The 22,908-nt window shown below is 40.8% G+C and overlaps 2 protein-coding genes across 4 annotated transcripts in view; one reads left to right on the top strand and one right to left on the bottom strand.

Moving 5' to 3' along the window:
- Positions 1-11,061, bottom strand: part of POLH (DNA polymerase eta) — a 30,211-nt gene extending 19,150 nt beyond the window's left edge. Inside the window, exons 1-4 of one of the 2 annotated variants that reach the window (XM_065885614.1) lie at positions 10,822-11,061; positions 7,368-7,508; positions 6,978-7,112; positions 5,330-5,547 (exon numbers count right to left, since the gene is read on the bottom strand). In XM_065885614.1, the coding sequence (XP_065741686.1) occupies positions 5,330-5,547; positions 6,978-7,112; positions 7,368-7,504 (490 nt within the window). In that variant the 5' untranslated portion in view covers positions 7,505-7,508; positions 10,822-11,061. Of the gene's footprint in view, positions 1-5,329; positions 5,548-6,977; positions 7,113-7,367; positions 7,509-10,821 lie in introns of those variants that run through there. The other variant, XM_065885615.1, reaches the window with a different exon arrangement.
- A 324-nt stretch (positions 11,062-11,385) lies between these two features.
- XPO5 (exportin 5) overlaps positions 11,386-22,908 on the top strand; it is a 45,193-nt gene continuing 33,670 nt past the window's right edge. Inside the window, exons 1-8 of one of the 2 annotated variants that reach the window (XM_065884617.1) lie at positions 11,386-11,512; positions 13,145-13,266; positions 14,197-14,269; positions 15,349-15,486; positions 15,872-16,054; positions 19,012-19,038; positions 19,584-19,769; positions 20,407-20,483. In XM_065884617.1, the coding sequence (XP_065740689.1) occupies positions 11,408-11,512; positions 13,145-13,266; positions 14,197-14,269; positions 15,349-15,486; positions 15,872-16,054; positions 19,012-19,038; positions 19,584-19,769; positions 20,407-20,483 (911 nt within the window). In that variant the 5' untranslated portion in view covers positions 11,386-11,407. The remainder of the gene's footprint in view (positions 11,513-13,144; positions 13,267-14,196; positions 14,270-15,348; positions 15,487-15,871; positions 16,055-19,011; positions 19,039-19,583; positions 19,770-20,406; positions 20,484-22,908) is intronic. The other variant, XM_065884616.1, reaches the window with a different exon arrangement.

Below are 22,908 nucleotides of genomic sequence, written 5' to 3'. Positions count from 1 at the left end.
GCGTACCGCAAAAAAAAAAAAAAAAAAAAAGTCACTAAAAGGGGGACTTCCCTGATGGTCCAGTTGGTAAGACTCCTCACTCCCAATGCAGGGAGCCCGGGTTCAATCCCTGGTCAGGGAACTAGATTCCACATGCACACCGCAACTATGAGTGCATGCCGCAACTAAGTAGTCCACGTGCCGCAACTAAGTAGTCCTCATGCAGCAACTAAGGATCCCACATGCCGCAACTAAACACGGCGTAACAAAGATCCTGCGCGCTGCAACTAAGACCTGGCGCAGCCTAAATAAATAAATATTAAAAAAAATAAAAGCAACTTGTTCCAAAAAATTATTAAAAAAAATTTTTTTTTAATCACTAAAAGGTATGTGGAATCTAAAATATGACACAAATGAACTTACCTATAAAACAGAAACAGACTTACAGACATAGAGAACAGACCTGTGGTTGTCAAGGGCAGGGGGAGGCATGGATTGGGAGTTTGGGATTATTAGATACAACTATTATAGTATATAGAATGGATAAACAACAAGGTCCTGCTGTATAGCACAGAGAACTATATTCAATATCCTGTGATAAACTATAAAGGAAAACAATATGAAAGGAATTATATATATGTCTTACTGAATCACTTTGCTATACAGCAGAAATTAACACATTGTAAATCAACTATACTTCAATAAAATAAATTTTAAAAAATAAACAAAAATCACTAAAAGGGACATAAATGAAGACCTAAAAATTGGTGAAATGTTTATGGATGGGATAACTAAGCATTAAGATAACTATCCTCTCTAAATATGTAAATTTAATGTAACTCCCAGGATTTTTTGAAGAATTAAACTAATGTATTCTAAAACATATATTGAACAATAAAGGTGCATAAATACCCAAGACAATTTTGAAAAACAAAAGCAGAGGGGAGTCCTTATCAAATATTATGACATACTACAAACTAATAAAAATAATGTGTTTCTGAAGCAGAAGCAGACACTAATGGGACACTACAGAAACAGACCCACTGATATATAAGTTGAGAAAGAACGGATTATTAATAAATGTTGGGAAAACTGACTCACTATAAGAATAATAACTAAGGTGGCTCCCTACCTTAAATCAAATAAAGGTAAATTCCATATAGCTGAAATACCTAAAAATAAGCTATAAGGCAAGTAGAAGAAAATGTAGAAAAATGTCTTTAGGAACATCTGGTAGAAATGGATGTCTAAAATGAGATTCAAAATACACAAACCATAAGGTGAAAAACTTAAGAACTAAAAGAATTTGTACAACAAAGTACAGCATAAACAAAGTTAATGGATGGGGGCTTCCCTGGTGGCGCAGTGGTTGAGAGTCCACCTGTCAATGCAGGGGGCACGGGGTCGTGCCCCGGTCCGGGAAGATCCCACATCCCGCGGAGTGACTAGGCCCGTGAGCCATGGACACTGAGCCTGAGCATCCGGAGCCTGTTGCTCCGCAACGGGAGAGGCCACAACAGTGAAAGGCCCACGTACCGCAAAAAAAAAAAAAAAAAAAAAGTTAATGGATGACAGACTTGGGAAAAGATATTTGAAGAGTCAAAAATAGACAAGGGACCAACAACTAGGATACACAAGGAGCTCTTCCAAAAACAAAAACAAAAAACAACGGCAGAAATCCAATGGAAAATTGGATGAAGATTATAAATAAATAATTCACAAAAGTAGAAACTCAACTGGCTAACAAGTATATGAAGAGAAGCTCAACCTCAATTAGTAAAGAGAAGTATAAATTAAAACAAACCCCAAAATATAAAATACCCCTTTATAGCCATCACATTGGCAGGTACTTTAAAATATTAGATAATACCAATTGCTGGTGAGGATATGGAGGAAACAGGAATTCTTGTGTACTGTCAGAGGTAGGGCAAATTGTTACAGTTATTCTGGGGAGCAATTTGGCAGTATTTAGTGAAACTAAGTATATGTGTATACCCTATAATCTAGCAGTCCACTCCTGAAAATACTTCCCAGAGAAACCCTTGCATATGTCCAAGAGGATTAATGAGGACATTCATCATATAAACAGAAGGACGTGAGAAGCAACCAATGAGCTCATCAGTAGGAGAAAGGTCTGTAAACATGGTAGATCCATACCACAGATTATGCTGCAATTAAAAGAAATCAATTACACATAAATACAGCTACATGAATAGATGTATAAAATCAGCAATGAAAGAAAATTAATAATGAGACCTATAATAACAGTACTATCATGTAATTAAAAAGCACAAATTTTTTTAAACATTGTTTCACAGCAAATTAATGCAGTTTATACTCAACTGCATCTTTTTTTAAAAAATTTTTATTGGAGTATAGTTAATTTACAATGTTGTATTAGTTTCAGGTGTACAGCAAAGTGAATCAGTCACACATATACATACAACCACTCTTTTTTTTAGATTCTTTTCCCATGTCATTACAGAGTATTGACTAGAGTTCCCTGTGCTATACAGCAGGTTCTTATTAGTTATCTATTTCATATATGGTAGTGTGTATATGTCAGTCCCAATCTCTCAATTTATCCCTCCCCCACCACCTTATCCCCTGGTAACCATAAGTTTGTTTTCTACATTCATGACGCTACTTCTGTTTTGTACATAAGTTCATTTGTACCTTCTTTTTTTTTTTTAGATTCCACATATAAGCAATATCATATGTTTGTCTTTCTGTGTCTTACTTCACACAGTATGACAATCTCTAGGTCCATCCATGTTGCTACAAATGGCATTATTTTGTTCTTTTTTATGGCTGAGTTATATTCCATTGTATATATGTAACACATCTTCTTTACCCATTCCTCTGTTGATGGACATTTAGGTTGCTTCCATGTCCTGGCTATTGTAAATAGTGCTGCAATGAACACTAGGGTGCATGTATATTTTTGAATTATGGTTTTCTCTGGGTATATGCCCAGGAGTGAGATTACTGGGTCATATGGTAGTTCTTTTTTTTTTTTTAAATATGTTGGGGGTAGGAGTTTATTAATTAATTAATTTATTTTTGCTGTGTTGGGTCTTTGTTTCTGTGCGAAGGCTTTCTCTAGTTGTGGCAAGCGGGGGCCGCTCTTCATCGCGGTGCGCGGGCCTCTTACTATCACGGCCTCTCTTGTTGTGGCTCACAGGCTCCAGACGCGCAGGCTCAGTAGCTGTAGCGCACGGGCTTAGTTGCTCCGTGGCATGTGGGATCCTTCCAGACCAGGGCTCGAACCCATGTCCCCTGCATTAGCAGGCAGATTCTCAACCACTGCGCCACCAGCGAAGCCCAACAACTTTTTTTTTTTTAACTTTATTTATTTTACTTATTTTTGGCTGTGTTGGGTCTTCACTGCTGCACATGCGCTTTCTCTAGTTGCAGCGAGCGGGGACTACTCTTCATTGTGGTGCACAGCTTCTTACTGTGGTGGCTTCTCTTGTTGTGGAGCATGGGCTCTAGGTGCACGGGTTTCAGTAGTTGCAGCACGCAGGATCAGTAATTGTGGCTCGTGGGCTCCAGAGCACAGGCTCAGTAGTTGTGGCACACAGGCTTAGTTGCTCCAGGGTATGTGGGATCTTCCCGGACCAGGGATCAAACTCGTGTCCCCTGCATTGGCAGGCGGATTCTCAACCACTGCGCCACCAGGGAAGCCCCGATATCGTAGTTCTATTTTTAGTTTTTTAAGAAACCTCCATACTGTTCTCCATAGTGGTTGTACCAATTTACATTCCCACCAACAGTGTAGGAGGGTTCCCTTTTCTCCACACCCTCTCCAGCATTTGTTGTTTGTAGATTTTTTTTGTGTGTGTGGTACGTGGGCCTCTCACCGCTCTTGTCTCTCCCGTTGTGGAGCACAGCCTCCAGACTCACAGCCTCAGTGGCCATGGCTCACGGGCCTAGCCACTCCGCGGCATGTGGGATCCTCCCGGACTGGGGCATGAACCCGTGTCCCCTGCATCGGCAGGCGGACTCCAAACCACTGAGCCACCAGGAAAGCCCTGTTTGTAGATTTTTTGATGATGGCCATTCTGACCAGTGTGAGGTGATACCTCATTGTAGTTTTGATTTGCATTTCTCTAATAATTAGTGATGTTGAGTACCTTTTCATGTGCTTAAAAAGCACAAGTTTTAAAAACACGCGTTATATAAGTCAGACAGAGAAAGACAAATACTGTGTTATCACTTATATGTGGAATCTAAAAAATAAATGAATTAATACAACAAAACCAGAACAGACTCACAGATAGAGAGAACAAACTAGTGGTTACCAGTGAGGAGAGGGGAGGGGAAGGGGCAAGATAGGGGTAGAGGTTTTAGAGATACAAAATACTGTGCATAAAATAAATAAGCAATAAGGATATATTATACAGCAATTATTTTATAATAACTTTAAATGGAGTATAATCTATAAAAATATTGAATCAATATGTTGTACCCCTGAAAGTAATATAATAGTAAATCAACTATATTTCAATAAATAAATAAAAAATAAATGAAAAATGATAATAGCAGACAAAAATAATTAAAAGCACATGTACAAAACAACACTGTACAATTTATAAAGACATATACATATTTAAGAAGATATACATCAGTGAGTGCCAGAGGGTTTGTGGGGTAGGAAGGGAGAAGGGGGAATCACTATGAAGGGGAAAAGAAGTAAAATAAGTAAAATGAGAGAGGCCTTGAACAGCTCATCGATGACATTATCCTGATAACTGATTAGAAATTTTGAGTAATTCAACTCCCTGTTGTTTAGGTCCCCTTAAAAAAGCTCACTCTTCGGGCTTCCCTGGTGGCGCAGTGGTTGAGAGTCCGCCTGCCGATACAGGGGACATGGGTTTGTGCCCCGGTCCGGGAAGATCCCACATGCCACGGAGCAGCTGGGCCCGTGAGCCGTGGCTGCTGAGCCTGCGCGTCCGGAGCCTCTGCTCCGCAATGGGAGAGGCCACAACAGTGAGAGGCCCGCGTAACGCAAAAAAAAAAAAAAGCTCACTCTTCTTATGAACCAAGTTACAATAATATAAATTAACCTACAAATAATGGAAGCGCGCAGTCAGCCTTCTACTGATAACTTTAACCTGCCCTAGTTACATCTCAAGAGAAACTTGATGTTAATACAGATTTCACATCTTCTCAACATCCATATACCTGGAAAGATAAAAGAATTTGTATATCCTTCCATGTGAGTCCTTGTGATTCATTCATGTTGTAGTTTAAGTTTCCTTTCAATCAATCCAAGAAGGAGCAGTATGACCAAGCAAAGCAGGTTCCAAAGGCAGGAAGCAGAAGCAATATGACGCTATGCAAGTACCTTTCTGAATAGTCCCTTCTGCTGTTGTAGGGCTTTGGGGCAACCCTTCAATGTAGGTGGTTGGCAATAAGTCTGCTGAGAGAGGCTGACCTTGGAGCTTTTGCAGTCTCTCTTGTACAGCACTGGTCAGGTCTACATAAGCCTCATCAATGCTGGCACGTTCAATCACAGCAAAACGAGACATTACCTCCATCACTTCCACACTGGCTTCCCGGTACCTAAGAGCATGAGAGCACAATATACTCACACACATACAGAGCAAGGAAAGGATGCTCTATTGCAGTAGTTGGTGTTCTTTCACAGACTCTTCAGTATAATCACTCCAAGGTATTTTTAAGAATATTTGATAAACTAAGTATATATATGTTTTTGCAAATCATATTTTTATTTTTATAACCCGGCATCTCAGGTTAATTATTAAAATAATAATTTAAAATTACCAGGTCTTTGATAACTCTCTGGTCTACAAACTTATTCCTAAATTTTCTAAAACTGCCTTTGTTCATTATTTGATGAAGATTTTAAGAGTAAAATAAATGATCCAGTTTTAAGTTGGTGGCATGTGGCTTTTCAAAATCACACTCTGAAGTCAACTATATTTCTGGGAAGTTACACTGTCTTTCCCAGCATAAAATTCTATTCAATGCAACGTAGCATATGTCCATTAGCTGAATTAATTCTACTTTAGGGTTACAGTATTAATCTTCAGTCAAATCTGTCTTCTTTTCTGGCAATAATCCCAATGTGAGGTTGGCTATGACACTCCACCTTTAGACTTCTAATTGATAGGTGAATTCAGGGGTATCTCAAGTCCCAAGTCAAAGCATGATCCCTACACACAGCACCCCACACAGTATAGTGTACTGTGAGAACGTGGATATCTGAAAATGAATCCTCAGTCTTCCACTTCCTAACTGTGCGAACTTAAATTATTTAACCTCTCTAAATTGGTCCCTCATTTGTGTGTGCGTGGGGGTGGGGGGGATAATACTAGAACCTTCCTTATAACAATGTGAGATTTAAGAGACACTGCCAATGAAGAATTTAACACAGTGCCTGGCATATGACATATGTTCACTATACACTAGCTATTAGGATTATTATAATGACTGGGGCTTGTATCTACCTCTAACTTGGCTATGCCTATACTAATGCCTCCCATTCCAAGGCTAACTTTCTAAAATCTGGGCAGAGATAGCTCAGTTCAAAAACAGAGAAATTAAGCTTCTTTGGGACTGTTCAATTCTGGCAAATAATTCTAGATATTGCACTAGAATGTGAGTTTGACTCAGCCTTCTCTGGAAAAACTCTTATTAGTTTCACAGTCAATTTAATTACTTCAAACATTTCAGACTTTTGGCCTGAGAACATGGGAAGTGGGATTAAGTTTTAATTATAACAACCAATTGTTAAATAATTAAGGAACTGAAAGGGTATTAAGGGTGGCAATTATTATAGGTAATAATGATTCTGAACTGTTCCTAAAACGCAGTATTAAAATCTGTTTTCATTCCACACTGAAAATTTAGCTGACTAAAGGGAACTTTTTCAGATGTTATTTACATAAAACGAATTAGAAACATGAGTTCCTAGCCTCATGAAATGCTTCCAACTCTTCCATTCCCCTTAAACAAGCTTTTCTTCTTACTTGGTGAGGTTAGCTTTTCCATGGGACTCACGAACTTGTGCCAGTAGAAGATGTGGACATAACTTCTTAGCATCATCTGCCCACATGTTTCTAGTGACCCCAAATGCACGAGCTTCATAACTTACTGCAACGATTCTAAGGTTAGGAAAAAAAGGGGAACAGAAAAATATTACATGATCACAAGCAAAAATAATTAAAATTTAACATGATGAATAGGTTATAAACATAATAGTATAAACTTTTTGGTCACTGATGCTACTATTCATTCTCAAATATAGCAGTTCAGAACCCCCCAAAACAGGACCTAGCATAGTGCCATGTATTTTTTTTTTTTGCCATGTATTCTTATAGATTAAAACAGTAGTTGAGAGTTACAACAATGATACATACCCACCACCCTTCCATGATTTGTACTGTACAACTGCACAAGGTTTATTCCTCAAATGAGGATTTTGCCGCTGTTCCACTTGAACAAAAAAACAGTCCATGTCCACTAGAGTAATTACCCGGTCTTGTCCATTAGCCATTTTTCTGTAAGACAATATTTTATGGACAGTTAGAAAGGATATTGAATAAAAAGTGCCAAAGAAAATTATACTTCCATTCTTCCATTGTTGAATTACCATAAGCATGGGAACATGGAAACTAACAATAATGAAACAGGCATTTTCATATACTGCTGGCAGGAAAATAATAAACTGACACAACTTTAGAAAGGTAATAAATATTGAAAGCTTTAAAGAATACCCATCCCCCCAAAGAATTGAACACTTCACAAAAGAAGATATACAAATAGTCAACAGTCACATGAAAATGGCTCAACATCATTAGTCATAGGGAAATGCAAATTAAAACCACAATGCAGGCTTCCCTGGTGGCACAGTGGTTAGAGTCCGCCTGCCGATGCAGGGGACACAGGTTCGTGCCCCGGTCCGGGAAGATCCCACATGCCGCGGAGCGGCTGGGCCCGTGAGCCATGGCTGCTGGGCCTGCGCGTCTGGAGCCTGTGCTCCGCAACGGGAGAGGCCACAACAGTGAGAGGCCCGCGTACTGCAAAAAAAAAAAACAAACTACAATGCATGTCAATGGAGGGATAAAGTCAACAGTTAATCTAGTTGACAGACAAATCTCAAATATAAGTTCAGGGAAAAGAGAAGCAGAAAATGATATATAACATCAAAGCATTCATGTGAATTTTTAAAACTTTTTATTTTGAAATACTTTTACACTTACAGAAAAGTTGCAAATATAGTAGGGTTCTCCTATACCCAGTTTCCCCTAATGCTAACATTTTATACAGCACAATTATCAAAACTAAAGAATGAACATTAGTATAATATTCACACTACAAACTTTACTTGAATTTTACCAGTTATTCCACTAATGTTCATTTTTGGTTCCAGGATCCAGCTTAGGATCCAGTCTTAGTCATCACGTCTCCTTAGTCTTCTCCAATCTGTGACACTTCATGTTTTTCATGACCTTGACACTTTTGAAGGGAACTACTCAGTTGCTTTGAGAATGCCTCTCAGTTTAGGTTTGTCTGATGTTTTCTCTTGATTAGACTGAGGTTATGCATTTTTAGCAAGAATATTATGGAAGGGTTCTGCTTTTCTCAGTGTATCATGTTGGGAGGTACATGATGTCGCTGTGTGTTAATACTGGTGATGTTAAGCATATCGTTTAGTTGAGATAGTGTTTGCTAGGTTTCTCACTGTAAAGTTACTATTTTTTCCTTTCTTAGGAGAGACACTTTGAGACTATGCAAATACCCTGTTTCTCCTCAAACTTTCAACCACTAAGCACCCATCAGTGGATCTGGCCTGTCACAATTACTTTGTGATGTTCTAAAGGTGATTTTCTACCCATTCACGTAAATTTTTGAAGACAAAAAGAAAACAATACTACATACTATTTGTAGACAGACATATATAAAGGTATGGATGCTAGACTGAAAGAACAAACCTTATACACAGTGAATACAGACTAACGTTTTCATTTAACATTGTTAGAAATCTAAAAGCATTCAGTAAACTAAAGCAGTGGCTCTGCAAACTTTGCTACAGATTAGAATCACCTAGGAACCTTTAATACTATTGATTTCTGGCTTCTACCACCAGACATGTAACTTAATTGGTATGGGTGTGACCTGGCCATCATGATTTTTAAAAGCTCTCTCTAATAAGCTCTCTCGCTCTCATGATTTTTATTTTTATTTATTTATTTTTGAAAGAAGGCGTCAGGGATTAGAAGTTGGGTGCAGAATGGCTTCATTTAAAGAAAAAGAGAAAAAGGAAGAGAATTCTTGTGGCGGGGGGGGGGGGTGGGGGGGGGAGTGGGGGCGCGGGTACGCGGGCCTCTCACTGTTGTGGCCTCTCCCGTTGCCGAGCACAGGCTCCTGACGCGCAGGCTCACCGGCCATGGCTCACGGGCCCAGCCGCTCCGCGGCACGTGGGATCTTCCCGGACCGGGTCACGAACTTGTGTCCCCTGCATGGGCAGTCGGACTCTCAACCACTGCACCACCAGGGAAGCCTTCTCTCGTGATTTTTAAAAGCAGAGATTGAAAACCACTGACTTAAAGTAAATAAGATATTTGTGGAAACACAGTAATTCATGATTTAAATATGAGAGAACACAGGTTATACAGTTGAGTAAGCACTCAACTGTCTTTTTTTTTTTTTTTTTTTTGCGGTACGCGGGCCTCTCACCGCTGTGGCCTCTCCCGTTGCGGAGCACAGCCTCCAGACGCGCAGGCCCAGCGGCCATGGCTCACGGGCCCAGCCGCTCCGCGGCATGTGGGATCTTCCCGGACCGGGGCACGAACCCGTGTCCCCTGCATCGGCAGGCGGACTCTCAACCACTGCGCCACCAGGGAAGCCCAACTGTATTCTTTTTTTAAAAAAGTATCAAAAATTAACATTCACCTTGAAAAAAGTGTCACGCAACTACAAAGCTGGAAGATTAGGGAAAAGAAAATGATGAATTCAAAAAATCAGAGTATTCAAGGCATTAATTCCTTACAAATTCCACTCACCTAAAACAGGCAGAACGTAATACTTTAAACATTTATAAGTTAAAACCATAACATGCCAGAAATCACTTTACCTTGAAGTGGCTTTTGTACAGTCCTGGAACAGATAACTCCAAATTAAAAATAGTAAATGCATTGTCACACACACACACACCCAGGTAAGTACTATATTAGATACAAACACCAGAAGTGGAGTATGAACAGGGAGCAGTGATTTAAGTAGAGCAAACATTTCCTAAATATACAACACCAAAACGGATATTCAGATTTTAACTGTTTTAGTTTTCAGTTTATGTATTTTGCTGGAGAAAGCAAGAGTTTTTTAAAGATGAAAAATGAAACATACTCTCTGCCAAAACCCTCCTTTGGGAATAAGGATTACACTATTTTGAAGTCATATAAATATTATATACATATATGATATACATATATATATTTCATATATATGATATACGTAGCACTTCAAATGATCAAAACTGTACGAACCTTCGGTATTTGCAATTATTCATCATTAACGATCTCGATTTACCCCAATCTTTAAAAACAAGTTTGGTGCCAATCAGGTGATAACACACCCAAGGAAAATACGTACAGGTGAAGAGGGAGGTTTAAGAGCTACCATTTTCTTTCCACAAGAAAAATCCTCTTAAGAGGCAATACCAGGGCCTTTTCTCTCTGTGAGCAAGTATCTCTATTTCATGTAATTTCGGCCCAAAGTTGTCCCCAGTCACTGCTATATTATACAACCAATAGCCAAGGCAACATGAAAAGTCTAAAAACAGAGATACAGAACTGTTCTAAATTCTCTTACCAATGTGACAACACTTGGCAAAACCGCCACCAGCGGACGCCACCGATGCTGGACTCGGTGTCCACTGGAAGGACGATGAAGTGGTCTTGAATATCCGTCCCCTTTCCGGGAACGGATCAGTCGGTTTCGAGAGAGATTTATTCCCGGCAACGACGGAGAAAAGGACCTACGCGCGCTGACGATCCTCGCCCTGGCAGCAGCCGGCACAGCCGGGCGGGTCCAGCCTTAGCCACCAAGATCTGCTCACAGCCTTCTCGACAGTTATTCGCCGCGCGCGCCGCCGAGGGCCGTTGACGCGCCTGCGCACCGTGGCCCCTAAGTCTCTCGCTCCGCCCACCAAGGAGCAACAGTCAAAAGGAAGTCGCCACTTCCGCGTGCGCATGCGTACTGGAGGGTCGGGCGCGTGCGCAGCGCTGGCTTTTTCCCGGCTGGGTATTCTGCGGCTCCCGCTCCTCCTCCCGCTCCCCACCGGCCCCCTTAAGCCCGCCGCGGCCGGGTACCAGTGTGTGGTCCCGCCAACGGAGCGATCCGTGCCTCGTGCTTCCGGGACGTCCGTTGTGCGCGCTTGCGGCGCGTGGCACTAGTCATGTCGATGGATCAAGTGAACGCGCTGTGCGAGCAGCTGGTGAAAGCCGTGACGATCATGATGGACCCCAGCTCCACCCAGCGCTACCGGCTAGAAGCCCTCAAGGTAGCTGGAGTCTGTCGCCCCGGGCCTGCTCCGAGACCCTCCCCCAGCCCCAGCAGTACCGGCGCAGCCCAAGACCCTGGCCGTCTCCCGCCCACGCGGCCCCTGGACCTCGGTCCCCAACCCCCGGGGCCCTCCCTTCACCGCTTTCCGCGCCTCTTCCCACTCCCCGCCTTCTGTGCTCGCCGCGCCTGCCCTTCTCCCGGGACGCTGTCGTCCCTAGTTCTCTGTGGCCCTCTCATCTCACCACCACTTCCCACTGCCCTCTCCTCCCCCCTCGCCACTTCTGTTTGCTCTTCTCCGTACCACGACTCCCTCCACAGCCTGCTGCACCCACTTTATTTCCTCAAACCCCACATCCGTGCATCCCCTCGCTTTCCCGTGGCGCACGTGTCCAGCCCATGTCCAACCCGTCCCCAACACCGGCCACATTCTTTATAGTCTCCGCTGCACTAAACGTTTCCTTGCTGACCCACTCCTGACCCGCCCTAACCGAGCTCCAGCCCGTCTAGTGCCCCTTAACACCCTTACACCTCTCCATAACCCACTTCTGTGTCTTGGGTATTTCTGGCCTAATTCTCACCCCACCCCTCCATGTTTTTTATTGTGTGATATTCTTAGGCTGTTTTGCGCAAAGATGAACTTCTACCACTTACTTTGCATTTTAACAAGGGTCTTTTGGTTTCCTGAAAGTAGTTTTCTTGAGTGTCGGATGCTCTGCTACGGGGACTGACTCTTGTAGTGTAATTTGGGAATGCTAATACAAAACCAATGGGGATGCTAATACAATTCGAGTTTATTCCCCCATCAAACAATGTATGTGGGCTGTGAGAAATGACCTCTAGGAAGAAATATTTGTGCCGTGTGTATTTTAAGAGATGTAACTTCATAAAGTAGAGTGAGCATCACTTGGAGGAAACTTTACAATATATAGATGTATGCCACAGGATTTGGAATCAGAAATATTTGGGTTCTATTAGTTTCTCTTGTACTATGAAATATTAAAGATAGACACAAAAGTAGAATACTGCAATGGTCTTGTGTATACCCATCACCTAAACTCAGCAGCTGTAAAGATTTTACCACATTTGCTTTATCCCTCCCCCCACCAAAGGTTTTTAAAGCAAATCCTAGAAATTGTCATTTTACCTGTATACTTCAGGGGTGTATCTCTAACAATTTTTTACTCATTTATGTCAAATTTATTTTTTCTAACACTAATTGGCCATTGCATGGGAAATCTGGAACTATCAAAGTGAAAGGAATGTTTATCAGTTCTTTATTCATATAATATTGATCTAGATTTTGCAGCTTAAAAATATAGCTCAGGGGCTTCCCTGGTGGCGCAGTGGTTGAGAGTCCGCCTGCCGATGCAGGGGACACGGGTTCGTGCCCCGGTCCGGGAAGATCCCACATGCCAAGGAGCGGCTGGGCCCGTAAGTCATGGCCGCTGAGCCTGCGCGTCCGGAGCCTGTGCTCCAAAACGGGAGAGGCCACAACAGTGAGAGGCCCGCGTACCGCAAAAAAAAATATATATATATATAGCTCAGGTTGGGGTTGAAGATGAAGTTTTCTTTTTTTAGTCCACACTCTTTCTTGGCTCCTAAGGGAAACACTAACTTTTCTTCTTTTCAGTTTTGTGAGGAGTTTAAAGAAAAGTGCCCTATATGTGTCCCTTGTGGCTTGCGGTTGGCTGAGAAAACACAAATTGCCATCGTCAGACATTTTGGCCTTCAGATCCTGGAACACGTTGTCAAGTAAGGAGCTTTTGGACCTTACCACTGAAGTGTGTGAGAGAGCAAATCTTTATTTAGTGTATAACTCATAGAGGTACTGTTTAGGTGAGTAGAAAAGAGCAATCCCCAGGGAGAAAGGAATGATTCCTGAGAGGTTATCACAACCTCACAGGAGCTCTCATTCAGAACTTAACCTTTCTCAAGTTTCTTCATCTGTGTAAAGTGCATGGTACATACTAAGTGTTCTGCAAGTATTAGCTCTTAGTCATTTAGCTAGCACTTATTGAGCTCCTAGTATATGCCAGCAGATCTCAGAGTTTTTTAGAATAATGCAGTGTATAGGTAAATGAATCTCTGATTAGGCAACACGCCTTTAATTTCTTTTCTTTTCTCCTTTTCTTTTTTAAGTTTGAGTGTGAATGGCAAATTCTAAGCAAGATTATATGAGAATAACTGAAAACCCTTCCTAACTTGAGTCTCCTACTCCCAGTGCCTATCAGAAGAATCAGCTTTTAAGATTTAGCCACAGTTTTTCTGGAATTGTGCTATTACTTTCCAGTAATTTGGGAATTACTGAACTGAAGCCAGTTCAGAAAGGAAGTTAGTGTTTTCAAATTCTATTTTCTGAAAATCAGCTACATTGTTGCAGTTGTTCCAGGTACATATTTGCTTTTGGTCTGTCAATAAAATCAAGGAGAAAAGCTCATCTGTGCACAGATCCTGTGTGGATTCTAATTAATGGACTACTGCCTATATAAAACTCTTTTTTTCTGTTAGCATTTTGGTTAAATGTGGACTGTTTCTGTCCATTCTTTGAAGGATACCAAAATCCAAAGTATAGTTTCTTAGTGAAATCACCAGCATTATTTTAACACAGGAATCAAAGCTAATGTGTTCTGAAGAGAAGACTTCTAATTTAGTTCTGTTGACTTTATGCATTTTGGTGGCCAGGTTTCGGTGGAACAGCATGTCTCGATTGGAGAAGGTCTATCTGAAGAACAGTGTCATGGAGCTGATTGCAAATGTAAGGAATGGTTGGTTGGAAGTCCTGTGTTTCCGAGGTAGTTTAGACAAAGTGTAACTTTTCCAATGTAGCATTTGTGTAAAAATTCACTGCTTCTACATAGGTCAAACAGCATGCTTTATATAATATTAAATGTTACCTTCAAGATAAAAAGAACCACTATCACTAGAAATCACAGTTCATCACGTTTCTCTTACTGGATTTAATTAATCCCTTATGTGTTGACTTCTGTTTTTAAAATTATGAAGACAGGGCAGAGAGATTAAACATTTTCAGCAAATGAGTAAGAGTCTTAGATTAATCAATTCTAAATTAGATTACACTTTGCTATTTGTTTCCTTTTATTCTAAAGTGAATTACTTTATGATATTAGCAATAAAAATATGCTGAGTGAGTTTGATTCAGGAGTTAGAATATGACGTTGAACATGTTTAGAATCCATAGCCTTTTATGTTCTGTTTCACAAAGGGCATGAAAATGGGAATTCACACCCCTTTACGTCCCCAAAGTCTAGTGTTGTTAATAGAAAAAAAAAATTCCCTTCAAAATTATTAACTTAGCTAGCTAAAGATTTGTATTTTATTAATTCTGGGGAAATTTGATAGAAGTCATAATTCATTAGTCTTGATATCAAACTTCAGAAGAGAGTCCCAGTAATGGTCTTTCTGTATCTTCTAATACTAGAACTATTGGTAAAATATTCAGTTGCTCCTTATTGTCCCACTTTATCAGCCTCTCAATGTGTTCCTTATTTCCATACTTTTCCACCCTGGCCCTCTTACAAAATGAAAACAATCAATATGAGAGTCTCTTCAGTTTGGAAAGGAGAAGAGCAGTGATGGCTTCCTTGCTCCATGAGACAGCCATTTTATTAGGTGATGCAACCCTCTGTTAAGCTTTAAGTGGGAAGGATGATTAGTGAGAATTCAGGACAGGTGACTCAGATATGGAGAACAGGTTTGTTTATTCTGTTTAGTTTAAAAGTAGGCCTGCTCATAAGTTTCGTACACTTTTACAGCCCAATTTTTTCCCTTGAATTCAGTCTTGCAGACCTCTTAATATCTCTTATTCTTTTTCAGGGAACACTGAACATTTTGGAAGAGGAGAACCATATTAAAGATGTTCTGTCTCGAATTGTAGTAGAAATGATCAAGCGGGAGTGGCCACAGCACTGGCCTGACATGCTAATAGAATTGGACATTCTTTCCAAACAAGGGGTATGTAGTACAGCTGTATCAATTCAGGGTTTTTTTGGGGGTTTTTTTTGCGGTACGCGGGCCTCTCACTGTTGTGGCCTCTCCCATTGCGGAGCACAGGCTCCGGACGCGCAGGCTCAGCGGCCATGGCTCATGGGCCTAGCCGCTCCGCGGCATGTGGGATATTCCCAGACCGGGGTATGAACCCATGTCCCCTGCATCGGCAGGCGGACTCTCAACCACTGTGCCACCAGGGAAGCCCCAATTCAGGTTTTTGTTTTTGTTTGCTCTTCAGGGTTTTTTTGGTTGGTTTGTTTGTCTTGTCAGCAGAAAAGAGCCTTTGGTCATGTTTATAATGAAAAACATATTTCAATTTCATTTAACTACCTTCTCTCTATTGGTATAGGAAACACAGACAGAATTAGTGATGTTCATCCTTTTGCGACTGGCAGAGGACGTAGTGACCTTTCAGACGCTACCCCCTCAAAGACGAAGGGATATCCAGCAAACGTTAACCCAGAACATGGAGAGAATCTTCACTTTTCTACTTAACACACTTCAAGAAAATGTAAACAAGTACCAACAAGTGGTAAGGGATAAATACCACCTCCCTAAAGTTCTGTTTTCTAATATGAGTGGGTTTGTTTGTTTTTTGAAGTTAATCCTTTAGCAAGAAACTAGGGTGTTCAGTTTAGTAAACGGAATGGCTATTTTATAAGCAAAAAAGAAACAAAGATGACAGGAAAAACTGGAATTAATTTTCTAAGAAGCTCAATTCAGTGAGTTTCCATACCTACCAGAAAAAAATAATTCCTTTTATAGTAAGAAAATTCCTAAGAAAATAGTATAAAAATGAAGATTAATTTCTTTTTTGTTGTTTAATTTATTTTTAAAATTTTGGCCATGCTGTGCAGCTTGTGCGATCTCAGTTCCCTGACCAAGGATTGAACCTGGGTCATGGCAGTGAAAGCACCGAATCCTAACCACTAGCCCACCAAGGAGCTCCCTATAGGTTAATTCTTAATATTTGAAACCCAGATTCCTGATAGGTCAGGATAGTATCCCTGTTAAATTTCGATGTCCCATTTAGTCTTTGTCCCTTTTGCAGTGGAAACTGTGCCAAGTTTTGTTAATCTTGATTACATGATTCCTGGTATTTCTTCCTGATGAGGTTTTTCTTCTGCAGAAAAAGGCAAACCAGATACTGTCTGTCCAATCATTGTCATTTTTAGCTGAGAGCCTTTAGAAGAAGGCCGTGTGAAAGTTAATCTAGTACCGTGGTTCTCAAAAGGAGGGGCGATTTTGCCCCCCAGGTTGTCACAACTAGGGGTTGCTACTGGCCTCTAATGGGTAGAAGCCAGGCACAATGCTAAACATTCTATAATGCCTAGAACAGTCTTCCAAAATAATTTTCTGACCCAAAATGTCAATAGTATTGAGGTTTCAGAACCCTAATCTAGAATCCTCATACATGCTTATTTCACACACAAAAAATCATTGAAATTTGGGTTGCCAGGGGTTTTCTGCCCCTGACATCTTCCTTAAGTCTATTTTCAGGGAAGCACTAGATACTAACACAAATGATGACAAGGTACTATTGGTGTCAGGGTAGGGATAAACTCACAATGAATACCTAATATATGCTATATACTTTTTCTTTTTTTTTTTTTAAACATCTTTATTGGAGTATAATCGCTTTACAATGGTTATATACTTTTTCTTGCTTTACATGTTATTTAATCCTCAAAACAACCCTAAGAGTCAGAAAGTATTGTCTCCATATTTTGGATGAGGAAACTGAATTTCAGAGAATAATTATTGAAGATCCTCTTATAAATGATTATAGTAGAATTCACGCCCCATTCTTTTTACCAGAATGGACTCTTTCCCCCCACATATCTCCCTGGGATTTTACAAAAGAAAATATCAAAGTATTTGCATTTAAAAACCTATGTGTATTGAGGGTGAAAGAGGTTGGGTTTTTTTTTTTGGCCGCGTTGGGTCTTCATTGCTGCACGGGCTTTCTCTAGTTACGGCGAGTGGGGGCTACTCTTTGTTGCGGTGCACAGGCTTCTTATTGCGGTGGCTTCTCTTGTTGCAAAGCACGGGCTCTAGGCGTGCGGACCTCAGTAGTTGTGGCTTGTGGGCTCTAGAGTGCAGGCTCAGTAGTTGTGGCGCCTGGGCTTAGTTGCTCCGCGGCGTGTGGGATCTTCCCGGACCAGGGCTTGAACCCGTGTCCCCTGCACTGGCATGCAGATTCTTAACCACTGTACCACCAGGGAAGTCCAGAGAGGTATTCTTTCCATTTTCCCCTAGGAGATTTAATCCCTAAGAGACATGAACAAATTATGAATGCTTCAGTGCCCTAGAAATCTAGCCAACATGCCAGAGCAGGGCCGATTGATGATGGTCTGACACAAGTTAGAAGTACATCCACTGGTGTTTTTCTTTAGCCTTGGTGTCCATTATCTCCATCTGTTAAACCAGGCTACCAGGACCAGAGCACACCAAGGGACATCTCTTGTACCTGAAACTTCTCAGTTTCCTCATAGTTCCTTCTCTGCATCCATCCCTTCACCTTCCCACTTAGGGAGTAGGCTGAATGGTAAACAAGGATGGGATGAGTAGGCTTACTCTCCCTGTCCATCACCTGGCGCCTGTACTGGTCCCAGGGGGCAGGAGGATAGGATCCGAATGGGAATGCAGGATTTGTTGGAGGAGATGGTGAAGGCTGGACTTGGCTGTTGTTGCCTGGATCCCTTTCCTTCTTGGGCAGTATCAGTAGATGCTGGTGAGAGGGTTCTATTCATCTCTGCCCCATTAACACCGCTCTTTGACCACTGATGGTGAGGGCTTAATACTTGTTCTTTGTTAGAAAAATTACTTTTTGAAAGTTGAGAAAAGGAATTGTAAAACAAATCCTTTATGATGCTAATGGTGGTAAGTTTTCAAGTACGTCAGGAGTTGTTATTCCTGCTTGTAAAATTATGAATTGTATAATTTACTGAACAGACATTATTTTGGTCTACTTAGCATTTAATATTTTTGTGTTTGTGGTTTTCCTACAGTTATGTCCCTACATACACGGTCATAAATTGTACTCGTTTTAATTTTGTTTCTTGCTTTTTTCCATTAACATTACATCATTTCAGTATACCTTTGCCAGTTATAATTTGTCTCTATTTTAATAAAGAAAAAATGCTAATACTTTGATTTAAACTATATTTCTTTCATCACTAGCAATGTTGAACCTGCTTCATTGTTCATCTGTTAGTTGTATTTCTTTGTAAACTGTGTGCGTTGAAACTGTCTTTGTGGATCTTAATGTTCTAGTAGATTTTGTCATATTGCTGAAACTAAAATAACCCGTTTTTCTTTGGGAGAATATCAGTTTTGTATTCTTAGTAAAGTTGTATTCTTTTCCAAGATTAAAAGTTGAGTATTGGAAAATCATTGTTCAAGGGCCTAGATTATGGGGGTGGAAAGTTATTACATAGCCTTTTGCTCTTTAAAAACATTTAGATCCTTATACTTCTTTTCTTTCAGAAGACAGATAATTCTCAGGAGTCAAAGGTAAGAGCTCTTGGTGCAGTTGGAAGGAGGCTTCTTTGAGGCTTTCAGGTACAGGGATGCGTATACCTAGCGGAGGGTGACGTCGGCCTTGGTTTTTTTTTGTTTTGCTTTTTTTTTTTGGCTGTGCCGTGCGGCTTGTAGGAGCTTTAGTTCCCCGACCAGGGATCAGACCCATGCTCTCAGCAGTGAAAGCAAGAAGTCCTATCACAGGACCGCCAGGGAATTCCCTCAGCCTTGGTTTATTTGATCACTGAGCTGTGGTGGAAGGGAGTTAAAATGATAATATCTGAGATTTGTTGAAGGACGTAAAATGGCCACACATGCCAATATAGTTATACTGATGGGCATCAAGAATGCCATCATTTGATAAGTGTGTGTATCAGAAGAAAACCTTTGAGTTGCCTATCAGTAACAGTTGCATGAGTACATTTTTATTGTTTGTTTTTCTTTTTAGAATTAGAAAGTAGAAGGAGCTCGGGTATAATCACAGCTTTCTTGTCTGTTAGTGAGGACTTAATGGCTAAAAGTTACTTCTTTTCATGCAGGCCCAAGCAAACTGTCGAGTAGGAATTGCAGCACTGAATACTCTAGCGGGCTACATTGACTGGGTGTCCATGAGTCACATTACTGCTGAAAACTGTAAACTCCTGGAGATGCTGTGCCTGCTTCTGAACGAACAGGAACTTCAGCTGGGAGCAGCTGAGTGTCTTCTCATTGCAGTCAGCAGGAAAGTAAGTTACTGCTTCACACTGACTTTGACAGTCTCTGAGTGATGCATATGTGTGTTTAATTCCATGTTGTGGTGAAAGACATTTAAAGGTCTGGGTTTTTTTGTTTGTTTTCTTGTTTTACTTGACACCAACTTAATTACCTGCCTCCAACCTTTTGGACAACAGTTTGCCGATATCCTAGGAATCCATTGTCAGGATATATAGAGATTTGTAGGGCTACTTGGTTCTTGAAAGAGCTGTGAATCTTGGTACTTCATGCTCAAGAAACTGTATAAGCGTAATGTTAAAGTTTAAAACTCACATAGTGTTACGTCAAAGAATTGTAGAAGGTGACTCTACTGGCTTTATAGCTGTCTTGGCTAACAGATGGGATTGTGACTCTTTTCTCCAGGAGAATGTTATTTTCAGATGTAATTTATTTTGCTTTCATATCATCATTATTGCCCAACACATTTTAAAATATAAGTCTTATCCAGGTTTGGATTTAAAGACGTTTTTTTCAGTGTTCAGTTAGCCCCAGGGCTATGTGAGAAATTAGGAAGTCAGTGTATTTGATTTTATAGGTATAGAAGTTGTTAGTACTTGGAGGTTTTTAATAACATAGTTATTACCTGTGTTTCCCTAAAATCGGGTCTAGGGCAAGTTGGAAGACCGGAAGCCCTTGATGGTCTTGTTTGGAGATGTTGCCATGCATTATATACTCTCCGCTGCGCAGTGAGTATCTTCTTTTCTATGTGTTTTCTAATTTCTTTGTCATTTTTGTATCTCATTTGGATGTATCTGAAGTTCCTGTTTGACTGTTGGCAGTCAGTGGACTGTGTTTTTAATAGGAAAATCAGGCACTCTTAAAGGGACTGTTTCACCTTTTTGAAGATCTTATGCTGGAAATAAGTTGTGGCTGTTGACTCAGCATCCACTCACATTCGCAGTTTTCCACATTCTCCCCAGACAGCTCATCCCCTTGGTTCTCTTTGTCTGCTTTTGATGATCCCTGAGCCTCCTAGTAGCCTTGGTGACTAGGCCAGAGAATGCTCTGATCTGACCAGAGTCTGTCCCAGGGCCTTCCTTGATTGCAGAACTCGAGACACTCCTCCCTCTCTCCTTGTCAAAGTAATCAATGCCTGAAGTGCTGAGGCTCTAGGAAGCAGCAGGAACAATGTGGTCAATGTGAAATATGTGTATAAATCCTGTAAAAACATTCTATGTCCTGAGATAGTGGCTTCTGCTTATTTTGCTTCTAATCGCTCTGAAAAATGTTAAAGCATTTCCTGATATGTTTTTCTTACCAGGGAGTCAGGTAGAACTGTGTATTACAGTAGTTGAAACTGTCACAGCACCCATTTTTCTTCAATACCATTTCTTCACTTTCGGTGAGACACAGTAATATATCTATATTACTTAAAATTTCTTGCTGTCCGTTCTAACATAGCTTTTATGATGGCTCTTTCCTATGGATACTACATGTCTTTTGGGTGGCCACTGTAGTTACTGTTTCCAGGGCCCATTTCTTAGTTCCCTAGAGACTATGACATTCACACTGAGGTGTCCCATCTCCATTTGTGCTACTGGTACTGGTTAGTAAAGCTGTGATTCAAAATCAGACTTCAGATCCTGCACTAGAAACCATGATGCCACGCTGTCCTTCAACATCACTAGAGCCTAGGTCTTTCTTACCCTGAGGCCCATGCTTTTTATGTTATACTGCACTGCCTCCAGAACACGCTAATATGGCTGCTGTCCACACCAGTCCTTATTAATTCTTTTTTTTTTTTTTTTTGTGGTATGCGGGCCTCTCACTGTTGTGGCCTCTCCCGCTGCGGAGCACAGGCTCCGGGCGCACAGGCTCAGCGGCCATGGCTCACGGGCCCAGCCGCTCTGCGGCATGTGGGATCTTCCCGGACCGGGGCACGAACCCGTGCCCCCTGCATCGGCAGGCGGACTCTCAACCACTGCGCCACCAGGGAAGCCCCCTTATTAATTCTTGTTAGTGCAAATCATCCTACATCATCGTAGGTCAGGTTTTGCCACCAAACAATCTTTTTTTTAATTTAAAGGGGTATTTGCATTCTAAAATAGCACATAAGTGATTACTGATCTGAACTAAATGACTTGCAGAAATGAGATACCAAGTTACGTTTTTAATACCATCTTTAAAAAAAGATTTTGTTTTTTTAGAGCAGATTAAGGTTCACAGCAAAATTCAGGGGAAGGTACAGAGATTTCCTATATATTCCCTGCCCACACGCATGCATAGCCTCCTCCATTATAGCCATCCCCTATCAGAGTGGTACATTTGTTAGAGCTGTTGAACTTACATTGACACATCAAATTCATCCAAAGGCCATAGTTTACCTTAGGGTTAACCTTGCTGTTATACATTTTATGGGTACGTTCTCTGAGTTTCAACAAACGTGTAATAACATATATTCATCATAATAGTATCTTACAGGTTTTTCACTGCCCTAAAAATCCTCTGTGCTCTGCCTGTTTATCCCTCCTCTCCCACCCAAACTCCTGGCAACCACTGATCTTTTTACTTTCTCCATAGTTTTGCCTTTTCCAGAATGTTGTATAGTTGTAATCATATAGTATGTAACCTTTTCAGATTGTTTCCTTTCACTTAGTATCATGCATTTATAGTTCCTACACGTCTTTTCATGGCTTGGTTAGCTCATTCTTTTTTACCACTGAATAATAATCTGTTGTCTGGATGTACCAAAGTTTATTTATCCATTCACTTACTGAAGGACATCTTGGTTGCTTCCAAATTTTTGTAATTATGAATAAAGTTGCTATAAACATCCATGTGTAGGTTTTTGTATGTTCAGCTCCTTTGGGTAATTATCAAGGAGTGTGATTACTAAATCATATGGTAAGAGTATGTTTAGTTTTGTAAGAAACTGTCAAACTCTCTTCCAAAGGGGCTGTACCATTTTGCATTCCCGCCAACAATGAATGAGAGTTCCTGTTGCTCCACATCCTCACCAGCATTTGGTGTTGTCAGTGTTCTGGATTTTGGCTATTCTAATAGGTGTATAGTGCTATCTCGTTTTAATTTGCAATTCCCTGATGACATTTGATGTGGAGCTTCTTTTCATATGTTTATTTCCCATCTGTGTGTCTTCTTTAGTGAGGTGTC

Source organism: Phocoena phocoena, chromosome 10 (genome assembly GCF_963924675.1).
Source record: "Phocoena phocoena chromosome 10, mPhoPho1.1, whole genome shotgun sequence".
Lineage (NCBI taxonomy): Eukaryota > Metazoa > Chordata > Mammalia > Artiodactyla > Phocoenidae > Phocoena > Phocoena phocoena.
This window is presented reverse-complemented; position numbering and strand designations above follow the sequence as displayed.